The 12218-nt window shown below is 49.7% G+C and overlaps 1 protein-coding gene across 1 annotated transcript in view; it reads left to right on the plus strand.

Moving 5' to 3' along the window:
• The window catches only part of GLG1 (golgi glycoprotein 1), a 219585-nt gene that overhangs the window by 135744 nt on the left and 71623 nt on the right, over positions 1–12218 (plus strand). Inside the window, exon 4 of the mRNA XM_044986890.1 lies at positions 223–438. Coding sequence (XP_044842825.1) covers positions 223–438 — 216 coding nt within the window. The remainder of the gene's footprint in view (positions 1–222; positions 439–12218) is intronic.

A 12218-nucleotide genomic window follows, 5' to 3' on the forward strand; every position in this document is an offset into this window, starting at 1 on the left:
TTCCAGCCTGAACCACAGCTTTAGATTGCTGTGTACACAGTTATTTAGTGCTAGCGTGAGCCCCACTAGCCTGGTCTGTTGCCTCGGGCTGGGAGTCTCACTACTGCTTGGCCCAAACTGATGTGTAGACATAACTTTCATCACACCGTTTGTACACCTGCGGATCTAAAAATGTCTAACTGCTCCTACTAAATAATTGAACACAACTCTTTCTCTGAACAGATCAAAGAATGTGCAGATGAGTTAGCTGGGAAAGGCTACTTGGTGTCCTGTTTGGTGGACCATAGAGGTAACATCACTGAATACCAGTGTCACCAGTATATCACCAAAATGACAGCCATCATCTTCAGTGATTACCGTCTGATCTGTGGCTTCATGGATGATTGCAAGAATGATATTAATGTCCTCAAATGTGGCAGCATTCGACCTGGAGAAAAGGTATCCACAGAGCAGGTGGATGGGAAGTGGGTTCATAAAGATGATACTCAGGGAAATTGGATGCTATTGTGGGACTTCTATGTACACCAGACTTAATTATAATGACTGAAAACCAGCAAAAGAGACACAAACTACCAAAAAAGGTGACGTGTCTCTGCTTGCAGTGATTACCTCTTTAACAAGTTGTCTCAATTATTGTTAATGCTTGAAGTACTTTACTGACATGCTAGGAAATATGCTGTTGTACTTGCTGCCACCTCAGCTGCGATTGATTTGTCTCCACTCCCACCAGACCTCCAACACAATTTAAAATAGTAAACAAATTATGTCTTTGGTGAAGCTTATGTGACTTTTGCTTTATATGGTGACTCTACAGTCAGAATTAACTAGATCTGTCTCTAGACAAACTTCTCTGCTCCTGGATGCACACTGTCAAATCTGATCTAGGAAAGTCTTTAGTATAGGGGAGGCTGCTCGTGTGGCCTGCCCGACCCATCCCTCTTTTCTCAGGGGGTTTAAATTTGATACAAGACAAAGCAGAACTCAGATCTTGCTGTGCAGATGTCTTCAGGGCCTTCGTTTGTGTTTTTTTGCAGCATACCATTTGCTGCAAGAAGAAAGAGAAGGTTTGGTAGAAGGGTTCTTTGGAACCTCTGGTGTATTTAAGTGACGTTCACTAATAGTGTACTGTTTTTATGAATTAAAAAGTCCATTTGTCCTTTCACCCTCCATTGGTTAATTTCTGGGCTGTTAAAATAGACTGTGTTGTCCCTGTTAATGCCCCCTTCATTCCGCGCATATCAGTTTGAGTGTTTTAATGTTTGTTCCTGATTGGTTGGTCAGCCCTGATCACATCTTCCAGCTCTTGCAGCACCCCATCTGACTGTACAGCATCACATTTCACTGGAAGTATGGGGCAGTAGCCAGTTTAGATAAGCTATATCCACTTCAATGCTGATTGTTCATTAATGAACCATTTAAAGACACCAAAGACATTTGGTAGGATAATTGGAGGAAGTAGGATGGATTTCTAGGTACTACCTCCACATTTCTATTTCAGTGGAGCTTATGTACTCAACATTATGGTACTGTTTGTATCAGTGATGACAAGGGATAAAGTTAAACTTGACTAAACTTTGTACAGTGCTTTGAAATACAAAGTCCTTAACTTTAATTACATTGCTACAGGTTGAATCAACCACTGGTGGAATGGTGAAAAGGTGCTGTCCTAGAAAATAGAACAATTTCTTGGTGGAGATGCAGATGGGGTGCTTTGCTGCTCCAGTGAGACCTTCACTGGCATTAGCGGATCCTTTACTGTGCAGCATCTTAAATTGCAAGGCAAATGCGGACAGGAAGGTTGTATAACTGAACAGCAGGAAGTGCAAGGAGGTACTGCTTAGACCAGCTTGTTCTGTGGCTGTTCCTAGTCTGGGGAAATGAGTGAAACTGGCAGGCCCCTAGAGCTTTGGATTGGTAATTGTCTTTGAGTACTTTTCAGCAACCTTGATTTCTCCATAAAATGAAATCTCTGTTTTTGTCCTTTTAAACTGGAAGGTCAGGACAGAGACTTAAATCACAAGTATGGGATTGGTCCCCTATACTGAGTTGGCACTTAACTGTGGATTGACCAAATTAAAATATTTATAGAACCAGTGAAGGAATCTAGCTGAGAGGGAGAATAATAAGAGTGCTGAATCATAGAATATCAGGGTTGGAAGGGACCTCAGGAGGTCATTTAGTCCAACCCCCTGCTCAAAGTAAGACCAATCCCCAACTAAATCATCCCAGCCAGGGCTTTGTCAAGCCTGACCTTAAAAACCTCTAAGGAAGGAGATTCCACCACCTCCCTAGGTAACCCATTCCAGTGCTTCACTACCCTCCTCGTGAAATAGTTTAATATCCAACCTAAACCTCTCCCACTGCAACTTGAGACCATTACTCCTTGTTCTGTCATCAGGTACCACTGAGAACAATCTAGATCCATCCTCTTTGGAACCCTCTTTGAGGTAGTTGAAAGCAGCTATCAAATCCCCCCTCGTTCTTCTTTTCTGCAGACTAAACAATCCCAGTTCCCTCAGCCTCTCCTCATAAGTCATGTGCTCCAGCCCCCTAATCATTTTTGTTGCCCTCCGCTGGACCCTTTCCAATTTTTCCACATCCTTCTTATAGTGTGGGGCCCAAAACTGGACACAGTACTCCAGATGAGGCCTCACCAATGTCGAATAGAGGGGAATGATCATGTCCCTTGATTTGCAGGCAATGCCCCTACTTATACAGCCCAAAATGCCATTAGCCTTCTTGGCAACAAGGGCACATTGTCGATTCATATCCAGCTTCTCGTCCACTGTAACCCCTAGTTCTTCTTCGAGTGCTTGCTCATATCGATTCCAATTAGGTGTGCGTGCGCCACGTGCACGCTCGTCGGAAGATTTTTACCCTAGCAACACTCGGTGGGTCGGCTGGGTCGCCCCCTGGCGTGGCGCCGCTATAGCGCCGGATATATACCCCTGCTGACCCAACGGCCCTTCAGTTCCTTCTTACCGCCCGTGACGGTCGTTGGAACTGTGGAGCGCGGCTTTGCTGACCTCCACGTCCCTAGCCTACTCGTAGTTCTTTACTCTTTACTGTGTTTATAGTTCGAGTTCTTGTAGTTATAGTTAGTTTTAGTACTTATATTTATAGTTAGTGTATATAGTTGAAGTGGGGATTGGGGATTAGCCCCTTTCCTCCGACCCGGTACGGGCCCATACCCAAGGCACCGGGATTCAAACTGTGCTCGGTGAGCCAGAAGCCGATGCCGATAGGGGATCCCCACGACTCCTGCCTCAAGTGCTTAGGGGAATCCCACCTTACGGACAAGTGCCGCATTTGCAAGTCATTCAAACCAAGAACAAAGAAGGAGCGGGACTTTCGATTAAAGCAGCTCCTCATGGAGTCTGCACTTAGTCCTGCAGCACCGGTACCGAGTGCCCAACAGACTGGCTCGGTGAGGAACGCCCCTTTGGCACCGGATCACTCAGGTACCGAGAAGGAGTACCGGCACCGACTCCCCGGCACCACTCCCTTTCCCCGACTGGGAAACGCCATAGTGCTGTGACCCCAGCCTCGCAGAAGGAGCGCTCATCTAAGTCGGTTCGTCGGACGCCGGCACCGCAGATGGCAGCTCCACCTAGCGCGGCACCGTTGATTCTGGTCCCACAAGGGCTGTTGAATCCGGTGCCAGATAGCTCCCCGGCTCATGCTGTGGTTGAGCTCACTCTCCCTTCTACGCTGGAGACCTTCTCTACGGCAAGAGAGCTCATTGCTATGACGGAGCCGATTCATCCTCAAACCCCGGCACCGCCGGTGCGGGTTGTTCAATCCGTCGGCAAGCTGGCCCTGATAAGGCCTCCTTCCGTCGGTCCACCGGAGAGACGTCATTCCAGATCACGGTCTCGGAGACGCTCCTGATCATGCTGTTCCCGATCCCGGTACCGCTCGCAGTCCCAGCACCGCTCTCCATTGCGGTACCGGTCGCACTCACGGCGACGTTCAGCATCTCGTTCATCGGACAGATACTCCTGGCACCGATCCGGCTCTCGGCACCGATCTCGGTACCGTGTCCCCCGCAGTCCCTCCCGGCGCAGGGACTTGAGATCCCGGTCGACCTCCCGGCACTGGCACGGTAGAAGGTCCCGGTCTCGCTCCCCAGTACCCCCCCGGGATCGAGCGTCAAGAACAGTGGCGCCCTCCCAGGGTCTCTCAGCACCACCGTGGCCTTCGAGACACACATCGGTATCGTCTCAGGCTGGTAGTGCATCCTACCATCAGGAACGTGACTCTGATGTTCCCAGCCATTATCCAGAGACACAAAGCCACGAACAAAGTCCTTATCACTGGTCCTTTTGGACACCTTGGGCATACCACCAGGCCCAAGGTGCCCCATCAGTGGCTCAAAGGTCGGCCCCATCAGAACACCAGGTACCAGAGGCGACAGTGAGATGCCCTCCCCCCGCGGGCATGGACAAGGCTCCAATTCAGTCTGCAGTCACCGATGTTCCACCTGATGCAGATGGTGCCCCTCCAGTCCACGACCCACCTCAAGACCCGTTGGTCCCGGGCCTCTCTTCCTCCTCCTCACCTGATGAGGCAGTAGCAGGAACATCCTCCTCAGGCCCTCCCCCGATCGATCTCAGAGCCCATCAAGACCTCTTGAGGAGGGTGGCCCAGAACATGAACTTGCAGATGGAGGAGGTTGCTGAAATAGAGGACCCGCTCGTGGACATCTTATCGGCTGATGCACCTCTTAGAGTGACTCTCCCGTTCATCCGCACTATACAAGCCAATACGGACACAATTTGGCAATCTCCAGCTTCAATTACACCTACAGCTAGGGGAGTAGAGAGGAAATATATGGTCCCCTCAAAGGGGTACGAATATCTCTACACCCACTCACCTCCCTGCTCCCTGGTTGTCCAATCGGTGAATGAACGGGAGCGTCATGGCCAGCAAGCATCAGCTCCTAAGGCGAAGGAGGCTAGACGCATGGACCTCCTAAGCCGTAAAATATACTCGGCTGGGGGCCTCCAACTTAGGGTGGCAAATCAACAAGCCCTCCTAAGTCGGTGTAACTTTAATACGTGGGTGTCTGTGGGGAAGTTTACAGAGCTTCTTCCCCAGGAGTCCCGTCCAGAGTTTACGGCCCTACTTGAAGAGGGTAAAAAGGTGGCAAGAACCTCCCTCCAGGCCTCTCTGGATGCAGCGGACTCGGCGGCCAGAACTCTCGTGTCCGGGGTAATGATGAGACATATCTCCTGGCTACAGGCTTCAGGCCTTCCCCCAGAATTGCAGCAGACAATTCAGGATTTACCCTTTGAGGGCCAGGGCCTTTTCTCAGACAAAACCGACCCCAGGTTGCAGAGTCTGAAGGACAATCGGGTCACAATGCGCTCACTGGGTATGCACACGCCGGTGACCCAGCGAAGGTCCTTCCGGCCCCAGCCACACCGCCCTTACAACCAGACTAGGCCGCGTCAGGACGCTACCAGAAGGCGCGGCAGGGGGAATTGGCGGAGACAGTCTGGCCCTGAGGGAACCCAAAGTCAAGTGCCCCCTAAGCCACCAACGGGGCCCAAACAAAACTTTTGATGGGACCTCCAAGGACGGCCCAACAGTTACCCTGCCGGATCCTTCTCCCTCCTTCAACCGCCTCTCCCATTCCCTCCCTGCCTGGTCCCAGCTGACCTCGGATCGTTGGGTCCTCCGCACGGTGGAAACGGGATACCACCTCCAGTTTGTTTCACCACCCCCCTTCCACCCTCCCTACCCGTCCCTCTTCAGGGACCCCTCTCACGAGCAATTCCTTTTACAAGAGGTCCAGGCGCTCCTAAACCTGGGAGCCATAGAGGTGCCAAAAGACATGAGGGGCAAGGGGTTCTATTCCCACTACTTCTTAATCCCCAAGGCAAAGGGCGGTCTCCGGCCGATCCTAGACCTGTGAGAACTCAACAAATTCATGATAAAGTTGAAGTTCCGTATGGTATCCCTGGGGACCATCATCCCATCCCTGGATCCGGGAGACTGGTATGCCGCCCTCGATATGAAGGACGCGTATTTCCACATCGCCATTTATCCACTGCACAGACGGTACCTCCGTTTTGTGGTCAACCACCACCACTTCCAGTTCACGGTGCTTCCCTTTGGTCTTTCTGCGGCCCCAAGAGTCTTCACCAAATGCATGGCTGTAGTAGCCGCCTCCCTCCGGCGGCGTCGAGTACACGTCTACCCATATCTCGACGATTGGCTCATTCGAGGGACTTCCCAGTCACAAGTATCACAGCACCTGTGCATCATCAAAGACCTTTTCGGGAGCCTAGGCCTCATGATCAACACAGAAAAGTCTACTCTGACACCAACGCAGAGAATAGACTTCATTGGAGCTATTCTGGATTCCAGTCTGGCCAGGGCCTGCCTTCCCCAGTCATGTTTTCAAACAATTTCTTCAATAATTCGAAGTCATCAATCCTTTCCGACAACGTCAGTGTGCACCTGCCTCAGCCTAGTAGGTCACATGGCCTCCTGCACCTTTGTGACCAAGTACGCGAGGCTACGCCTCCGTCCCTTCCAAACCTGGCTTGCTTCTATATACCGTCCACACAGAGACAGTCTGGATTCGGTGCTCACTATCCCCAGGACGGTTCTCAACTCCCTCACTTGGTGGTTGGACCCCTCTCGAGTCTGCGCAGGGATGCCTTTCCACCCACCACAACCCTCGGTGGCCCTAACCACAGACGCATCATCTCTGGGTTGGGGTGCCCACCTCGGGAACCTTCACACTCAAGGCCTCTGGTTGCCCCAGGAGCTGGCCTTGCATATCAACGTGAGGGAGCTGAGAGCAGTCCATCTAGCATGCCAGGTGTTTCAGGACGATCTCCAAGGCCGTTGTGTATCAGTGTTCATGGACAACACAACAGCCATGTTTTACATAAACAAGCAGGGTGGGGCACGGTCCTCCCTCCTTTGTCAAGAAGCCATCCACCTCTGGGACTTTTGCATAGTCCACTCTATCAATTTGGTAGCGTCTTTTCTCCCAGGAGTCCAAAACACTCTGGTAGATCACCTCAGCAGGTCCTTCCTGTCTCATGAGTGGTCGATCCGTCCGGACGTCATCCATTCCGTTTTCCGGAGGTGGGGCTTTCCCCACATAGACCTCTTTGCCTCCCGAGAGAACAAGAAATGCCAGGTGTTCTGCTCCTACCAAGGACGCTCCCTGGGCTCCCTCTCAGACTCATTCCTGATCCCGTGGAAGAGGCACCTATTTTATGCCTTCCTGCCATTTCCCCTCGTTCAGAGAGTCCTACTTAAGCTCCGCAGGGACAGAGCCCACCTGATCCTCATTGCTCCAGCGTGGCCGAGGCAGCATTGGTACACCTTGTTGTTCGACCTTTCAGTGGCAGACCCGATTCCCCTGCCACTCTGGCCGGACCTCATAACGCAGGACTTCGGCAGGCTTCACCACCCAGACCTGCAATCCCTTCATCTCACAGCATGGCTGCTGCGTGGTTGAGCCAATCTGAGTTGCGTTGCTCTGCCTCGGTACAACAGGTACTCTTGGGAAGTAGGAAGCCTTCCACTAGGATGACATATCTCGCCAAGTGGAAGCGTTTCTCTCACGGGTGCGCTCAGAGTAACTTAGTCCCCGGACAGGTTTCTGTCCCTACGGTCCTGGATTACCTCTGGTCCCTGAAAGAGCAGGGCCTGGTGGTCTCTTCTCTAAAGGTACATCTGGCAGCTATTTCCGCCTTCCACCCAGGCGAAAGTGGCCATTCAATTTTTTCTCATCCCATAGTTTCCAGGTTCCTTAAGGGATTGGAACGGTTGTACCCTCAAGTCAGACGCCCAACCCCTACCTGGGATCTAAACCTGGTGCTAGCCAAGCTTATGGGGGCTCCCTTTGAGCCTCTGGCCACCTGCTCACTGCTGTACCTTTCCTGGAAGACGGCCTTCCTCGTCGCTATCACCTCGGCGAGACGAGTATTGGAGCTTCGGGCCTTGACAGCGGATCCCCCATATACGGTATTCCACAAGGACAAGGTACAGCTGCGACCGCACCCCTCTTTCCTCCCTAAGGTGGTGTCTGCCTTTCAAGACATCTTCCTCCTAGTCTTTTTCCCGAAGCCGCACTCATCGCGTCGGGAACAACAACTACATACTTTGGATGTCCGTAGGGCTCTCGCTTTTTATATAGAGAGTACCAAACCCTTCCGACGTTCGCCTCAGCTCTTTGTAGCGGTGGCAGACCGCATGAAAGGCATGCCAGTCTCTTCCCAACAGATCTCATCTTGGGTGACGTCCTGCATCCGAACATGCTATGAATTGGCTCACATTCCCGCTAGCCATCTCACCGCCCATTCTACTCGGGCGCAAGCCTCTTCTGCCGCTTTCCTGGCCCATGTCCCCATCCAGGAAATATGTCGAGCGGCTACCTGGTCATCGATTCACACCTTTGCCTCACATTATGCATTGGTTCGACAGTCCAGAGATGATGCAGCCTTTGGTTCAGCAGTTTTGCATTCTGCAACATCTCATTCCGACCCCACCGCCTAGGTAAGGCTTGGGAATCACCTAATTGGAATGGATATGAGCAAGCACTCGAAGAAGAAAAGACGGTTACTTACCTTTGTAACTGTTGTTCTTCGAGATGTGTTGCTCATATCCATTCCAAACCCGCCCTCCTTCCCCACTGTCGGAGTAGCCGGCAAGAAGGAACTGAAGGGCCGTTGGGTCGGCAGGGGTATATATCCGGCGCTATAGCGGTGCCACGCCAGGGGGTGACCCAGCCGACCCACTGAGTGTTGCTAGGGTAAAAATCTTCCGACGAGCGTGCACACGGTGTGCGCACACCTAATTGGAATGGATATGAGCAACACATCTCGAAGAACAACAGTTACAAAGGTGAGTAACCGTCTTGTCCTTTTCTGCAGAACTGCTGCCTAGCCATTTAGTCCCTAGTCTGTAGCAGTGCATGAGATTCTTCCATCCTAAGTGCAGGACTCTGCACTGTCCTCGTTGAACCTCATCAGATTTCTTTTGGCCCATTCCTGTAATTTGTCTAGGTCCCTCTGTATCCTATCCCTACCCTCCAGCATATCTACCACTCTCCCAGTTTAGTGTCATCTGCAAACTTGCTGAGAGTGCAGTCCACGCCATCCTCCAGATCATTAATGAAGATATTGAACAAAACCGGCCCCAGGATCGACCCTTGGGGCACTCCATTTGATACCTGCTGCCAACTAGGTGTGGAGCCGTTGATCCCTACCCATTGAGCCCGACGATCTAGCCAGCTTTCTATCCACCTTATAGTCCATTCATCCAGCCCATACTAGTTTAACTTGCTGTCAAGAATACTGTGAAAGCAGCAAAGAGTCTTGTTGCACCTTATAGACTAACAGACGTTTTGGAGCATGAGCTTTTGTGGTGAATACCCACTTGGTCACATGCATCCGACGAATACCCACTTCGTCACAAGCATGTATTCACCCACAAAAGCTCATGCTCCAAAATGTCTGTTAGTCTATAAGGTGCCACAAGACTCTGCTGCTTTTACAGATCCAGACTAAGGCGGCTATCCCTCTGATACAAGAATACTATGGGAGACCGTATTAAAAGCCTTGCTAAAGTCAAGGAATAACACATCCACTGCCAATTAGCTTAATCTGACATGACTTGCCCTTGGTGAATCCATGCTGACTGTTCCTGATCACTTTCCTCTAAGTGCTTCAGAATTGATTCCTTGAGGACCTGCTCCATGATTTTTCCAGGGATTGAGGTGAGGCTGACTGGCCTGTAGTTCCCCGGATCCTCCTCCTTCCCTTTTTAAAAGATGGGCACTACAGTAGCCTTTTTCCAGTCATCTGGGACCTCCCCCGATCGCCATGAGTTTTCAAAGATAATGGCCAATAGCTCTGTAATCACATCTGCCGACTCCTTTAGCACCCATGGATGCAGCGCATCCGGCCCCATGGATTTGTGCTCATCCAGCTTTTCTAAATAGTCCCAAACCACTTCTTTCTCCACAGAGGGCTGGTCACCTCCTCCCCACACTGTGCTGCCCAGTGCAGCACTCTGGGAGCTGACCTTGTTTGTGAAGACAGAGGCCAAAAAAAATCATTAGATTTTTCCATATCCTCTGTCACTAGGTTGCCTCCCTCATTCAGCAAGGGGCCCACACTTTCCTTGACTTTCTTCTTGTTGCTAACATACCTGAAGAAACCCTTCTTGTTACTCTTAACATCTCTTGCTAGCTGCAACTCCAAGTGTGATTTGGCCTTCCTGATTTCACTCTTGCATAACTGAGCAATATTTTTGTACTGCTCCCTAGTCATTTGTCCAATCTTCCGCTTCTTGTAAGCTTCTTTTTTGCGTTTAAGATCAGCAAGGATTTCACTGTTAAGCCAAGCTGGTTGCCTGCCATATTTACTATTCTTCCTGCACATCGGGATGGTTTGTTCCTGCAACCTCAATAAGGATTCTTTAAAATACAGCCAGCACTTCTGGACTCCTTTGCCCCTCATGTTATTCTCCCAGGGGATCCCGCTCACCAGTTCCCTGATATCTAGGGCATATCTCATGCTTGAGGTAGTCACCTAGGATTTCGCACCTAGCTGTGAAACCCATTGGCGAAGTGTGTCTAGTCCTGCTCTAGTAACTGGTAAAACATAAATCGCCTCTGCTGCCAGGTAATCTGGTAACTCAAGTGGCAGAAGTGTGCTATGTACATAAAGGTCCTGACCCTGCTGATAAACTTTGGGGAGGTCAGTCTGATTCCACATGATGGAATTTGTTTTTACATGTCCTTCTTTCAGTAAGACAGTAAATTTCATATAAAAATACATGAAAAGAACATTAAGATTACAAAATCAAGAGTTTTAGGAAACACGAGAATTCAGGCTGCCTCTGCAATCTTAACTCGCCCCACTTGTGCATGTGCATTAGATAGACTTTAGTTACATGATCACATATGATTTTTTTCCACAACATCTGCTTTCATTCAGTGCACAGATAAACAGTGCTCTGGGAGCAAATCAGGGGTGTGTAGCGATTAAGTCTGTAGGATTCATGCTTTGTCTGTCGCCAAAGTTGAAAGATACCATGAACGAGACAGGTTTGTAGAAGAGGAAAGATGGTGTTGTGCTTAAAGCAGCCAAAAGCTACCTTGGAGAACTGGATTCTAACTTTGCCTCTACTAGAGTTCTTATATGATGTTGGCCAAAGCAAGTCACTAAACCAGATTTTTCATAGGTGGCCACTCATTTTCTGGGTGCATAACCTGAAACATATTGGGCCCTGATTTGCAGAAGTGTGCTGAGCACTCAGAACAAGATGAGCCACATGTCTTTTTCTCTTTTGTCAGCAGCCTATCTGCCATGACACTTGCAGCAACAAACAGCTGTTATCCTACTGTGGAACCTGCTTTAAGTGGTTACGTGAGGAGTATTCCTTCTTCCTGCATTGCTTAGGGTCAACGTAATCTCATTTAGCCTCGCCATAGATTCCTGTTCACACTTTACCTCATAATGCACAGGCTACTATGAGTTGCCCATTTAAGCTCTTGTCTCTCTTCATCCGACCATGTCTCCGTGAATTGGTGTAACTATGGGTTTAATACACAGCCTCTGTACACCCGTGGGGTGAGACTGGACAGCTATCTATCCCTCACTTTTATGGAGGTGAAAGCCATGGGACCACCAGGCCCCTTCATATCAGGCTACTGCCAAATAAAATATTGGCTCATTCATAACTTTATTATAAGTCACTGGGATAAACTGGCTTCCCTTTGTTTTCGCTTGAGTTGCATTAGAGCAGAACTTCTAGGACTAAGCCCATATCTACACTACAGGCGCCACAGCAGCTCAGCTCAGGCACTGCAGCTGTGCCACCATGGAGCATCACAGCATAGACAAGAGGGTCTCTCAACACATTTTTTGGTGGTGGCTGCACTGACACTTTCCCTAAAATACTTAATTAACTTTAGGAAAAACAAATATGCACATAGACATGTCCAAATCATTGTAATTTATTCATGTTGAGGTTTTTTGCAGACTCGATAATAAAAATAATGCTGTGAAAAGTGATATTTGTATGTTAATATCACTCTTCACAGCACACTTAGTAGCTACCTGGGAGGCTGTGAAAATAAGTGATATTCACAAACATACAGGTATCACCTTTCTCAGCCCCCTAGCTAGTCTGCTGTGAGAAGTGACACTTGCATGTTGGTTAATATCACTTCTCTCAGC

The sequence above is a fragment of the Mauremys mutica genome, chromosome 14, assembly GCF_020497125.1.
Source record: "Mauremys mutica isolate MM-2020 ecotype Southern chromosome 14, ASM2049712v1, whole genome shotgun sequence".
NCBI classification, from domain to species: domain Eukaryota; kingdom Metazoa; phylum Chordata; order Testudines; family Geoemydidae; genus Mauremys; species Mauremys mutica.